General features: G+C 36.9%; 1 protein-coding gene across 6 annotated transcripts in view; it reads right to left on the bottom strand.

Moving 5' to 3' along the window:
- CASK (calcium/calmodulin dependent serine protein kinase) overlaps nt 1-15,346 on the bottom strand; it is a 188,704-nt gene that overhangs the window by 32,801 nt on the left and 140,557 nt on the right. For 5 of the 6 annotated variants that reach the window (XM_041487852.1, XM_041487854.1, XM_041487853.1 and 2 more), the window contains 2 exons: nt 4,390-4,467; nt 2,915-2,995 (listed from right to left, as the gene is read on the bottom strand). In XM_041487852.1, the coding sequence (XP_041343786.1) occupies nt 2,915-2,995; nt 4,390-4,467 (159 nt within the window). Of the gene's footprint in view, nt 1-2,914; nt 2,996-4,389; nt 4,468-14,196; nt 14,309-15,346 lie in introns of those variants that run through there. The other variant, XM_041487858.1, reaches the window with a different exon arrangement.

Below are 15,346 nucleotides of genomic sequence, written 5' to 3'. Positions count from 1 at the left end.
TTAGTGTGCTCTACTGAAGCAACATTTTGTATTAGAGATCTGTACCCTATAAGTAAGTCAAACCACTCACACAATATTTAAAATTTGATTTATTTGTGTGTCCATTTATGTGTGGGTACTCCAATGTAGGTTAATGGCTGGACACAATGACCTTGGAGGTGCTCCTGTGCCCCTGCCTGTATCTGTTACACTCTCCACACTTTAATATTACATTTCTTATGTAATCCATGTAATCCTTACATTTTTATCACATCAAATATTTGCCCTGATTTATATTATTTTTACCAATAATATTCACCCTGTAGGAGGTTAAAATAGGGCACTTCCAGCGTTTTTAAAGGTCCGTAATTATACTAAATGACTTCTAAATATGTTCACAAAAATGAACACTATTTCAGAAATACAATGAAGTACATCAAACTCAATTTAATATTGAAAATATTTAATAAAAATATTCCTGTTGGACCTTGCTGAAAGATGCCTGTTTTCAGGCATTTCTGCTAATTTTGATAATGTGTTTTTTCCCTGTCTGTTTTTCCTTTGCAGAACATGATAATCCTGATAAAAATTAGTTTAATGAGAAAACTGCTTTCTACTCTACTGCAGGATCACTGCAGAGAACAGCACAGGAAGGCATATGATGACGGATAAAACCTCAATATGTCATTAAGGAGAAGTCTCCTAGCAAATATTTGAATTGCTACAACATACTAAACATATATAATAGATTCTTTTACACATGAAACTGGCATATTTAAAACTACTGAAAGTCATGTAATGGAATAAAAGCTCTTTGAAATGTGCACATACATAACAAATAAGGTACCTGACAATGCTTTAAGACTTCTTAAATTAATTATCTACTGAAAGACCTTCATGCAAAATTTACATACATTTCTTTAAATTAAAATGTTAAAGATGCACAGAATAAATTGATAATTTATTTCTGCAGCCATAAGGCACACGAGGGCAAAAGAAAATTAGAACAGAACACCTTGAAGATCTTTACAAACACGCTTTATTGGCTTTGGTTCTGTGAAGGCCTGCACACAGTTTAACCCACTAACACTGTGGTTGAGTAAACAAGACAGGTCATACTCTTTTTTCTTCTGATTAGTAATACATATGAGATTTAAAAAATACTAAAATAGTCCATTCTCATATGGTGTTAATGCACACTCCTACTTACTATGCCTAATTGATTACTGAATTAATGTGCATTAATAACCAGAATATTGTTCTGCACAACACCTGGCAAACACACGGAGTGTGGGTTAACAATACTGGTTTATACCATTATTCCTTTTCCTAATAGTTTCCTTTAAAATATAAAGACTTTTGCTCTGAAGGGAAGTTTAGCAGAATGCACCATATGTAAGAACAATTTTATTAAAGTCTGCAACCCATAAAGGTGCATCTGGGAGCGGGAGTGGGAATGATGGAGAGGATGGAGCTGTTCCTTTGGCATCTGGAGACCGTGGTGTCTGCAGGTGTGGATCCACACCAACTTATGCTGGTTTGATTGCTGCTTTACATTCCTCCCTAACACAAACTGTTTCTGTTCCCCTGCTCATTCTGGCTCTGGCAGCATCCCTGTTATCCCAAATTCTTTTTGCTAAATGGTTAGTTGGGGATTTTTTTTTTTTTGAGCAATTTTCTACTAATTCAGCTGAGGGCAACATTAAAGTGCAGTTCTAGATGAATGCCAGAAGCACAAGGGAGAGGATGAAAGATGGGGAAAAAGGATAATGGGACTTCAGCAACTGGCAATTTAGCCTGGGATATCACAGATTCTCTTGTTGAAATTACTCCTCATCAAAAGTACTTGCTATGAAATTGCAACTTATTCCTTATGAAAAAATACTTTTCATAAATTTGTAGCAAAAGAATTCTGACAATTGGTTTTAGATTTATATCAGGGAATAGAGATACCTAAAAAAGAGGATTTTCAACTCAATTTTCCTGTCACTTGATTTGATATATGAAATTTCTACATACCAGAATCACTTTTGTTGATGCCTGCTCTGAAAATAATTTATACTTTAAAATGCTCTTTCTCAACAGTGCTTCACATTTTAGCAGTACTGTGGGGTAATTACACACACAAAAAAGTAAATAAAATGAACCTGTCAGATTCCAAATGAAGCTGAGTAGGGAAAAGTCAAATTCTTGATTTTAAGCTGATAATAGCATACAGCAGATTTAAGCAAACATGTTTATTTCTCAATTTATGAACTTCACCGACAGCATAAACAAAAAAATTCCTTCAAATTAGTAGACTTCAGCAACTTGAACCAAGTTATAAAGCAGTAACATCCCTGAATTTAGGACAATTATTGCTCTCAAATCAGATTTGGGAAACAGACACAGTAAGTGTTGATAGATAACACAAACTCAACAGACTGTACAAACTACTGATTTGTTGTAAAATAATATTAAATGAACCCTTATTTTGCAATGAATTCACACATCTTTATCCTAAGAAGACCTCTAGAAAAAGAAAAAGGAGGATCCCAGCTCTGTCTATGAACATCCATATGGAGTCATTCTTCTTTCCATGCGCAACACAGACTTCCAAAACCACAGTGCAACTGCTCCATAATTACACTACTCCAAACTGTTACAGTTTTCAACAGTAATGTTCATTCTTCTTTCCATGTGCAACACAGACTCCAAAACCACAGTGTAACTGCTCCATAATTACACTACTCCAAACTGTTACAGTTTTCAACAGTAATGAGGACCAATACTAATTCTTTTGCCAGAGCAGCAGGTTAGAAACACTTATCAATAGGTGTATTGTATAGAGTTCGACCCCTGCAGATCTTAAGAATTTACTGAAGTTTTCTAACATAAAGAATATATTAAAAAAAATAGAAAAAAAAAACCCCAAACAAGAGTAGGATCTGCTTACCATGAAATGAGGTTGTGTTAAAATACGCTTTAGCTCCTTTGCATCATTGTTCTCTGGGTAACATGAAATTTCTTCCAATACCTGCAAAATAAATAGGAGAAATGTCCCATAGTAACTTTCTTTTAAAGCTATTGAAGAAATGAAACCCCTCACTGCTCAGTCAGAATACCCCCAAATGATTATACACATCAACATTTGTGACACAGGGAAGGGTTGAAGAGAATGTGCCCCTACCCAGCTGCCCCAAGAGACTAAAATACCTTGTTCCAATGTTCTCTCTGAAAGAGATTACAGCAGAAATTTGAAGGAATTTTTTTCAACTGACAGCATCCCTTCAACAGTCGCTGTTTTCATACATGGTCTCAATTTATTAAAACAAATTATTTAAAATCATAATTAAAAGCACTCATAAAATCAATTGTTAAAGACACCAAGTCTAGGTGGGCCATCTACTACCCCACTTTCAAGCTCCAGATTTTATAAAATCTGAGCCTCTTTATCACTGGGGAAGGAGGAGTAAAGAAGCTTTAACTCATTTGCCTGAAACCTGATTATTACACCTTAATTTTCACATGCAGCTAGCTGGACAATAAAAGCAGAGTATTTTGCTTCTGGAAGCACCCCCCAGGATTAACTGACAGCAAATTTTGCAGAATAGGACTTGAGGGCATCTATCAGTGTGACTTTAGTTATTACTGAAGTCACACAGATAGATGCAATCTATTACTATTTAGTAGAGTGTTAAAGTCTTCCTCCTTTAATAGCACAATAAACAGTTTTCCTATTACGTAACCCTTAACAACTGCACACATTTTTACTGATAATACATAATACAATATGGGTTTGGGTTTTTTACTGCTTGCCATAAATAAGCAGATAACATACTATTTGCAAGGTATGAGAATTAAGAACATGTGTGTCCATCTTTGGTCTTAGAGGGCCACCTTCATTGCATTTCCAAGTCTGCTCTGCTTAGACCCATCTATGATAAACTTGGGTTTTTTCTTCAATTAAAAAAGCTGACACTTCAAAATATTTCTTTTTGTGACTAAATTTTATAAACATCAGATTTCTGGTGCAGATAAATAACTTGAACAGGGAAGATACTGCAATTACCCAGCAGGAGTGTTCCTTCTAACACCACTACTGTTGAAGAAAACGTTAAATGATTAAACTGAGTAATATTCATAACCCTTACACAGATAATGGAATTCTGCAAGTTTATGCAACTTTTAACACCACTACTGTTGAAGAAAAGGTTAAATGATTAAACAGTAATATTCATAATCCTTACACAGATAATGGAATTCTGCAAGTTTATGCAACTTGTTATATAACTTGGGTAAGCAATGGTAATATTCCAGAAATAATTCAGATAATGAGCCAGAATACACATCTTAATGAACAAAAGTAAATTACAGTTTAAATACAAGCAACCTTTCAAAGTAAAAAACCCCAAACTTTAAAGCCGTTACCTCTTTGGCTCTCTGTACAGCATCACTTGGAGGATTCCTGATTTGTGGTGAAGATTTTGTGTTTATTTTGTCATAAAGCTGAAATAACAAGAAAACAAACTACTGAAATCATATGCTACTTTATATAAACTAATGAGTGTTTACAATAGCCTGCTTATGTTATGAGGATTAGGATGATTGTTAAACTGCAAAACCCCCAGATGTTCTGTATACAAAATCTAGCAGCCTAGGGTTTTGGCTTTTCATTTTTAAACACTTCCTGATTTGAACAGTGCCATAGATTCAGAGTTCATAGGATGACATGGGAAAGTTCAAGAGGTTAAGGGCTTCTGCAAACCTCCCATGCTTTTACCACAGATTTACAGAAACTATATTCTTCTACTAGAAGTGACCCTAATCTTGAATAAATGCTATAAACCAAGCATTCTGCTATAAAATCAAGTTAATCTGCATATCCCACTTTTTTCAATAAATCAAACCATCAAACATTCTGAACAGTAATTTAAATAAACCTTGGAATATGGGAAAATGCTCTTGGAAGATAGAACGTACAAAAGCCAAATACTCTGAGAACAGAAAAACAAACTTTCCAAGAATGAGTACTCATAAGAAAGGGCAACCTTATTTTACTTGGATTTTCTGTTAGACAGAAGAATGTCATTGTATTTAAACAGGCTACTGCAAACCTTCCACATTAATTATTATTTTAAAAACCCTTTTAAAAACCATTCAACTATGCAAAGCACAACAGAGAAAAGATCTTTTTCCAAGTTGCAAATTAGAGATAAGACATTGCAGGCTCTTCCTCATACAAACCTAACAGACTGTGCATGTTTTAAAAGAAAAAAATATATACTTAATAATAAATAGGTACTGTAATAAGCAGTATTTTCAAATAAAACCTTTTGGCTGACATTTCAAGTGATATAAAGATGGTCATGCCTGTAATTATTTTCTAATTATGTTAGACTATTTCTCTGATATATAAGACAGAAAGAAAGTAAAAATAACATTTTTAGGGAACTAGAGACATTTTTATCACAACAAAGGTGAAACACTGCAACAAGCTGCCCAGGGAACCTGGGGAATCTTTCAACTTTGGAAACACTCAAAATTTAACTGAAATTCAAAATAGTGGATATAAAGCACTCAAAATACAAAAGTGACTCTAAAACCTTCAGCAAACCCTAACCCTGCCCAGGATGAGGTGACAAGAAAGCACCATTTAGGCTGTGAGCTTCCTCTGGAAGTTCACAGCTCCACTGTTTGGCTCAGAATGGCCTTGGATGTCTGAAAAAGGGAATCCTGCCAGGACACAGAACTGCCCTATTCTCTTTCTCACACAACATGAAATACCACTCAGCTTTAGATACATAAACTGCCAAAAATGCAATCCAACATCACCATCACTTCCCTGGGTTAACAATTTAACAAACATCTTGAACATTTCAAGCCCATACATAAATAAGCACAAAACCAGCAAACAGTGTCGCTTCCAAAAAACATTCCCTGCAGGACAGTTACACCACTCTCTTGGGGAAAGAAAAGGAGGAAAGTCAAGCTAAATCAGTTTCCTCCAATGCAACAACTTCAGCTTGTGCTGCCAGAACACCACTAAACTCCACTGTTTAAGCAGCCTTGAAAGCTTTGAGATAAAAGCTTTCTACTAGCTTGTAGCTCAGGAGATATTTGTTAACACAATTATTTGTTTTACCTTTTCTTAAATAAATTAACAAAAACTACCCAAACTCCAGCAACTGCAAATTACAAAGTACCTCCATTCTATGCTTGTCAAGAAACTGCATTGAGCACTGTGTCCTGACCAAAGCACAGCAGAAAATGCATGACATGCATCATGAATAACACTGAATATCTTTTTCCTTTTTAAGAGTAATGAAATTACAGAAAAGTTACCTTGAAAATATTTTTATTAGTTACTTCTAGCAATGGTTGAAAAGCTAAGTCTCTGAAGTTGCTGATTTCCCTCATTACTGTGACCCAAAACAACCAGCAGTTTACAGAAACAGTTTTTTCCCCACTAAAATAGGAGAGTTATCTTCTGAGATTAGGAAGGAGGCAAAAAGAAAATTAGGGAGCAGAGTTCCTCAAAGAATGTTTGGAAAAAAAATCAAGGCAAAGTTCAGATTAAACAAGAGTGCATTTATTTTTCCACAGTGCCTCCATGCTGAGGCATGACACTTAAATTTAATCTTCTAGGATTTCTGCTTACTGAGGTTTGCTTTGAAGGCACCAAACTATTAGGAGGAACTCTGACAGCACTTAAAAGAAAAACCTTCACATTTGCATTAAGGTTTAAGGATGATCTATTACCCAAGGCAAGGGTAATATATCACCCTTATATCATTCATTGTGGAGCTAGAACACTGCTTCACCCAGAGAAAGGATGTGGATTTGGTAGATTCACTAGCACAAGGAGATCTCTTCATTTTGAAATAGCATACTCTAATTTAAGTTAGCTCATGGAGTTTTTTTACAAGAGGCAAGAGGAGCAAAGCTTACAATGTGCATTAATGCACCCGAACTGGTGAAGCAGTCCTACCTCCTTTGCAATCTTTGAAAAAACACTGCTTTTGCAATACTTTTCAATATTTTTGCACTTAAATACTAGCTGTAGCAAAAGCAATTTAGAATTACAGAATTTACAGCTTGCATAACTGATTTGTGAAAGCATTTGAATGTAGAGGTTTCATTCAAACATTAAAAAGAACATTTGCTCCCTTGGATGTAAGAACCTAACACACATTTACATGAGTGTTTTACAAAAAGTACATAAGAAAATATTGAATAACACCTGTTTGCACACATCACAGATTAAAGTGAACATTAATTACATTTCAGCCAGGCTCTGTATGCTCCCTGTGGCAGAGAACACATTATTTTGTGCAGTTAGCTACAATATTTTCATGACAGAAACCCATCCTTTCACAGTGCTGCTCCGTTCAGCAGCCCTGCAAACCTAAGTCCTACAGGGACCATACCAAAGGTGGTTCTTGTAGAGCAGAATGAACTGGCTCATTCTTCACTGTCCTCTGCAGAAAGCTTTTCCATGCAATACCAACTGTCTTACAGCAGGCGAAATGTGTGCTCTAATAATGGCTGTTTTTATGCTGGGAGTCTCTATTTTCCAGCAAATAACTCTGCCCCCTCAGCCCAGGAACCCAACCTCCAGGAATTTCACTCAGCAATAAGCATAAACATATAAATTAAAAATTTATAATAATTTAAAAAAAGTAAAATGCCACAGCATATATAACATTCAGCATTTCCAGACTTTTGAATACTTTGTATGTCAGTCTCGTTCCACAGCATCAATTATCCTGCATTTCCTAGAAAGAAAATTGAAACTGAGACAAGATAAACAATCCCAACTGATGTATTAACAAAACTTGATATAACAAACATACACTGACATTATAGCTAATAAACAGATTATTACTACTTATCAAAAACACAAGTTTTGATTTAAATTTTGCATGCTACAAGACAAAAGCTATGAAGAGAATACCCACAAGCTGAGTTGCTATCAGTTCACCAGCTTTTGCAGAGTCAAGACTTTTTGTCTTCTGCCTGTACAAAGGGAGCTCATCTCTTCTGATATTTAAAGCAGACAGCCCAAAGCCTAATTGACAATCAGGCAGTCGAGACAAAACAACAAACTCTTCTCTTCTGACTAGTTTTTCAGATGTGCAGAAATTCTTTTTTAACCATTTCCTGTAAGAGGAGTGAGAATACTGTCCCAATGTAACCCCCATTCAATGTCACACTGAAAAATTTAGATATGTCACAAGTAGCAGAAAGTCAGCCTCACCTCTTGGTCTGATCTTGAATGTAATAAAGATGAAATCAGTAACTATTTTATCTATCCAAACCTTGAAGTTTCCGTGAGGCAAATGAGAAACTTGTTAAAACAAGAGCTACTGAACTGCTAGAGCACAAAACCCCCTGATCATTCAACACAAATACACATTTTGTGGGGATCCAGTTGCAATTCAGACCAGATACTCGGCTGCCAACCTCAAATATTAAACCTCCACACTGAAACATCTAAAAATAATCATTACAGTATGTACCTATATATTTGACACAGTGATATTAGAGGGTTGTTTTTTTTCACTTTTAGGTTTTTGGACCACCTAAAAAATTCTCATCTGGAGGTGCTGCCCCTTGCACAGCAGCATTTACTAACAAAGAGGGTTTTTGCTTTGTTACCTCCCACAGCTCTCTATCCTGGCTCTCCATCCACCCCAGAGATTTCATGTGCTCAGAGACTGAAAGAAATTCATTACCTACTGAGCAAGCAATACTCACAAGCAGCAGTATCAAAGAATGGCTAAAATTAAAGGGCCAATTAGATAAATGCTAGATTGCTTCATTCTTTCTTCTGCCAGTTCTGTTTCACATCTCCTTTTCCATGTAAAATATTATAACGCTCCCATGGGTGCCTCTTTTCCTGGGATTCTAAGCTCTCAAGGAAACACATCCCTGAAGCTAATAACTCCTACTGGAAAACACAGAGTAGCAAAGTCACAACAGAGGCCTTATCTTCAACTTTGTTTAAAGACAATTTATTCTTTCCAACCCTCTGTTCTCCACTGTTAAGGACTGTGCATGGAGTTCATTTTTACCATTTCAGCATCAGAGACTTAACATTTGCTTCCCAGCATAATTCTACAGAACATGTTACAGTTCCATCCTGTATCAAAGTCTAAAGCATCTTTCAGACTGTACTCTGTGCCTGGTAGAGCATTTCAGGCTACAGCCCTCCATAGCTTCAAATCTTTTTCCGTGATACACTCGCTGTAGAAGAGGAGCATAATCAACATCTGCATGCCAGTTCCTCACCCAGTGAAATGCTGAGCAATGCAAACAAAATTAATTCAACAAAAGGGTTCAGGAAGCAGTTTATCAGCTAAAATCAAGATTCCCTGACAGAGTGTTCATAGAAGACAGTCTGTGAACAGAAGAAGCAGAACATTAATTTTGTCTGAACAAGTGTTTGTTTCTGTCATGCCCCAAAACTGGCAGCTGCCAACACTGCAGTTTGTTACTGGAAGCACTCAGACTTTCAGTAACCCTGACAAGGGTTATGCAGATTTGAAATACTCAATTCCCCTGTGCATATTCCCATTCAAGCAACACATGAATAATCTTTCCAGTAAAAAATGTTGCAGTAGCAACTGGACCCTGAATTTCAATTTTAAGTTTGATCATTCACATGACAGAACAGAAATACATACTCTTCAAATTTTTAGAGGAACTTTTATCTGCAAAAAGCAAACCAACTGTACCTTGTTTTCAGAAGTCATCTATATTCCTACATATTCATAACGTGTCTTTTAGAACAGAGTGACACTTGGTGCTACCTGTATCAGAAATAAACATAAAACCAGGTTTTCTTACACCTTTACCTACTACATATAAGAGAAAATGATGCCAGCTAAACTCAGTCAGCCCTATCAATTTCAGCTTTTACTTGAAGCTGCTTTCTTTTTTTTTTTTGGATCATTCCTCATCTGGGCTTCTTCACTTGTTTTGTTATAAACCAAAATGTAACTGCAGGTTATATGTAATGTTTTTGGAGGTAAGAATAGAGGAGAGAAGCTCAACTGGGCAGAACCATTTTTCTCTGAGCATTAGTTCAGTTCCCACTGCATGTGACTGGCGAACAAAGTGTGTTGTAGGGAGTGAGAATGACAAACTTCACTGCATAAACCCTGAAATCCTGGCACAGCAGTGAAGCTAAATGCCAACTGGAGAATGTTTAATATATATTAACAGGTTGTTAATGACCACATTTCTGAGCCACATAAGGTAATACCTGTTTCTTAGGGGTCAGTGCCTTGCTACGGGAGAAGGAGATACATGAACTTATCTACTTCAAGAACTGATAGAATAAAATTCCTGACCCTTCAGTGTGTTGTACAGACAACAAACTGCCTGTCAGAAGGCAGAGTTGTCAGAACAGCAGCTCAGTAAAACACAAATGATGAAGCTTTATTTTACTGGGGAAGAACATAAATTACAGGTGAGAGATACGGTTCCCTTTAGTCAAGGTGGAACCCTGAAATGATTTTAGGCTCCTTTGAGAAGGAAAACCCATCCCCCAGCCACAGCCAAAGACTGTGCATGTATTGCCTTTGTACTGATCCAAAGGGTAAAAAGGATCCCAGAAAGAAATGCTCTTCACTGCCTTCACAGGGTCTGTCAGAGGCAATCTGGTGACACGAGAGCTGTAAGGAAAGCACACAGTCCTTCACCGCTGTCAGCAGCAGGGAGAGATGCCCTGGAGCATTAGACATTACCAGTCAATATTTTATCAAGGATATCTTCCACTGACATATTCTGTAGGCTTGGAAACATGAGGGGAACCAGAAGGTTCAGGTAAAGAACACTGAAAAGGTTTTTCATCCTGTTACATAGCTAAGTGTTGGCATTTCTGCTGTATATCTTTTGATCAAAACCTTAAAAAGTGAAAATGTATCCAAGTTTAAATTCTCTCAAAAGGTTATAATGCTGTAGCAGAACTGCAGGCAGCCATGAACTGTGGGAAAATCACGTAAGCTCAGTCTGAAACAAAGACAACACAAATCCCTGCAGCTCCACACACTGATACAGTGAAAAACAGATTCAAGGACACATTTCTGCTAACATTGGTTCAGACCCCACAGATATTCAGTAACATCTGACTTGCATATTCTATTTCTTTGCAAGGGTCGAAGTTTCTACCTTCAGTGTACATGAGCTACAAAAAAAAATCTTAGCTCTGCTGTAGAACATATTCCTTTTTAGCAGAGATTATCAAGTGCTATGCACTTACTCTGTAAAATCAAAGCCTTAACACTTCAGAGGCAAAAGAGCCAAAGAAAGGACTATATCTGTACAAAATAAACTCCAGGGTGTGTGCATTTCTTCCCCCACAACTGACTTTTTAAATTGTGCCTCTGGATTTGCTTCAGTTACCAAAAATATTTTTATTTATTTATTTAGTTCAAGTTGTCTCACAGAAGTACTGATAATGAATGGTTATGCTACTCCTCAAAATCACAGCAGACATTATTTTCTTCTATTTAATTTCAGGTGTCCCTAAATGACTCATTCATGTATGATGAACCCAGACTCTGGTGTCTGACAGCATTTTATTTCCTTACAAAGTAGGACTCTAACCTAGTAATTTGTCTCCTATTTTAAGGAAAACCCATATTAATAGTCATCATAAAAATGTTATTGACTGTAGAAGCTGCAGTTCTCCACAAGTGACAGCAGATATTGAAGACATGCCAGACAGTACACAGACGTAACCAGACTTTATTCTGTTCACACTGCAAATGTTTTAACATCTTTTGCAAAGATGAACTACGCCAAACTAGGATGAGATAAAGGTACTGCTTTGCACATGGCAGTACCAACAAAACCAGCACAGCAGCTGGAAAACCAATACAATAAAATTCAAAGGTCCCATTCAAAAAAAGCAAAACACGCTCACTCTGGAATGCAGCAGTAGTAGTGCTGGGAAAAACTTGGGCTTAGAACATTACTTCCCAAGGTACTATGACATATTACTGACTTCAAGGACACAAAAATCCCATTATTTCAATAACAGAGTCACTTTTCTTTTCTTTTTTACTGCACCAGATATAATTGAAGCTGATCTTAACAAAACCAAGGCAAGCACATTTTAGAGATGACACCATGCAGCTGATTAGATAAAAGTAAATGTAAAAGACATTGAGGTGCTGGAGAGAGTTTAGATAAAGGCACTGGTAAAGGGTCTGGAACAGAAGTCTAAACAGGGGGAGCAGAGAACTTGGTGTGTTTAGTGTGGAGAAAAGAAGGCTCAGAGGAGACCTTATCACTCTTTACAACTCACTCAGAGGAGGAGCAAGCTGGGGGTCGATCCCGTCTCCCAAGTAACAAGGGATAGGTCAAGAGCAAATAGCCTTAAGTTGTGCTAGGGAAGGTTTTAGATTAGATATTAGGGAAATTTTTCACAAAAAGGGTTATCAAGCACTGGAACAGGTTTCCTGGTGAAGGGGTGCACTTGGCAGTGCTAAGTTTAGAGCTGGACTTGATGACCTTAAAGATTTTTTCCATCCTCAATGATTCAATAAGCACCAGGAAAAACTACTCCCTCAGTACAGAAGGGCTTTTTGGAGAGGTTTGTTCCATGGAAAACACCTTGTTACACCCCACAGAATAAGCTTTGCTCCTGTCTTTCCTCCACCTTTCAATATGGACTAATAACCAAGAACGGGAACTAACAGAGTTGGGTTAGGCCTGAATGGGCTTCATTCCCAAACCTGTTGGCCAAAGTACCTTGTCAGGGTTGGATCATCACCCTGAAGAGAAAATGCTAATGACCACAAACCTCATTCCAGGGAGATACAGAACCCATAAAACCAGTTAAATCCACAATAACAAGGAAGAACACAGCTCCTACCCTGCTTTGTGATGTGGAGCACACCTTGCACCAGGAGGTGCTAATGCTGGGATTCACTACTATTTTTGTTTCTCCCTATTCACATGAATTTTCTGCAAGAATATTCTGAGAGTAAAAATACACTGCAATGAGATCACCAGCACCTAGAACAGCCAACATGCCCCAGCCAAGTACCTGAAGGACTGGAAGAAGGAGGCAGAGAGGAATGACTGAATTCAGAGACAGAAGCAGAGCTCATTGGGCTGTTTATACATTGCCTTTGGGTGTTTGAATGTAAACTAAGTGCAGACTGAAGTATCACTCCAAAGTTCAGCTCCCAGCACCAAGAAGGCTGAAGCATTTTTCAAGATTTGCAGCTCAGGTGCTGCAGAATTTATTAATTTTTGTCATTTCTCAGAGCAGATCCCAAGCTCTAAGAGAAATAATAAACCCCAAACACAACAGGTAAGTCTTATGGTTAAAAAGAAACTTGAACTACACACAACGCAAGAAGTGAAGAAAATGTAGAGAGTTAAATATGAAATTGATCCTCTTTATCCCAAGACAACATCAGTGAAATTAATTAAATATTCCACAAGTGTCAGGAATACAGTGCTACTGTTATTTGATGTATAAGGACCCAGTAACTTAAAAACAGACTGAAATAATGGGAATTTTTAGTTCCACATAAAAAAAAAATAAAAATTTGTGGATTTTGGAATAAGAGATGTTGGTGCACACAGACACAACGGAGATGACATCAGGCCAAGAAGAATGGACTAAGTACTAAAATTCCCATTTAAAGTGCATTATCAAGCTGAATTTCCCTTGAGGATTCACCAGATCAGTATCAAGCTTATAAATACTCAAAATGAGAGAATATTAGTTAAAAAGAAAACAGGTTAAGCATAACAAAGTAACTCTCACAGTGTCATGAAAACTGAGCCAGAATTTTGCACTGTTGGAAAGTGGTGGGCACATAAATTTCTCAAAAATTACTCTAAATCAATATAAAAGTAACTGTTGGCTCATATTTGTATTAGCCTTGGGTTTAGGAGACCCACTCAATTATCAGTATTACATATAATAAAAATGTGGAACAACGCTTTCTGCACTGAAGACTAAATATAAAATAAATCCCGCATTTAATTTCTAAGGCAGAGGAACAGGAATAACAAGAAAACAGTGAGAGGATGCTCAGTGGCAAAGTGATCCACCTATCGCAGCAGCAGAGAAAATGAAATGCAAAGGTACAATGCAAGATGAAAATGGAAAGTATTTTAGAGAATGATTATGAAATAATGCAGAAGGAATTCCAGGACAGCCTCTGCTTTTTGTGTTCTTTCAGACAGAGCTTCCAGAGAAGTTACCTGTTGGAGAACAGAAGCACTGCACTGGTGGTGATGATCCAGCCCACCTGCAGAAGGAATTCTCCACAATTCTCCCTAAGGCTTGGCCATTGTTCTGTCTCCACTGCTTGGGACAGGAGTTCCCACTGCAGTGTGGGACAGTCCCTCCCACTCCTGGGGCTGAGCACGCTGCCTCTGCTCTGGGATGAAAGCCAGATTTGATTCCCCAAATAGCAAGGTGCCTTCCTGCCAACATAGTTTCTTCTGGCTTTTTTGATTTTTTTTTTTAACAAATATTTTCCATAAGTTTTTGTCTTACAATGATATGAAACAAAGGACAATTAAAAATATAAAAACAATGTGTTTTAAAAATGATAAAGTATTATTTCACTTAAGCATAACATGTTCTGAGGGATTTTAAGCAAGACATCCATAACACACTTTGTGATCTGTTTTTGCAGAAGAGAAGCATTCATGTTTCACTACAACATGTTCCCCCTATAAGTGCTAACAAAATCAGTATTCAAGAGGGTAAGGACCAATGTGCATCCAAAAAAACTCTAACCACACTATGTGATTCACATATAAAGTCATTCTCATTCAAACCAAAACACAGTAAAACCGGATGACCCAGGAAAATATTTAAGTTTTTTATACACATTTGCTAGTTTTATTTTCTATATCATATGCTAGATATTCCACCAGTCTATTAATGCTTTAAAAGAAAAAAGGACATTAAAGCAACCTGAAGAGAAAGACCAAAATGTTTTCTGCTTTCCCCCCTCCTTTTTTTAAATTATAAAGTACACATTAAAATTGTTAAAATAATACACTTTGCTCAAAAAAGAGCAGATCAGGGATAAATGCATGGAGAGTTAAAACACTGTCAAGCAGAGAACTATAGTGTCAGCCATGCCTGGACACTGCAGAATAACTGCAGCTTTTACAAAGCACATTCAAATTTACTGTGCAGAAACTTGAACTACACACAACGCAAGAAGTGAAGAAAATGTAGAGAGTTAAATATGAAATTGATCCTCTTTATCCCAAGACAACATCAGTGAAATTAATTAAATATTCCACAAGTGTCAGGAATACAGTGCTACTGTTATTTGATGTATAAGGACCCAGTAACTTAAAAACAGACTGAAATAATGGGAATTTTTAGTTC

This window comes from Pyrgilauda ruficollis, unplaced genomic scaffold, assembly GCF_017590135.1.
Source record: "Pyrgilauda ruficollis isolate IOZ18807 unplaced genomic scaffold, ASM1759013v1 scaffold85, whole genome shotgun sequence".
Classification (NCBI taxonomy): Eukaryota; Metazoa; Chordata; class Aves; order Passeriformes; family Passeridae; genus Pyrgilauda; species Pyrgilauda ruficollis.
Note: the sequence above shows the minus strand (reverse complement) of the source record. Positions and strands in the feature narration are given on the sequence as shown.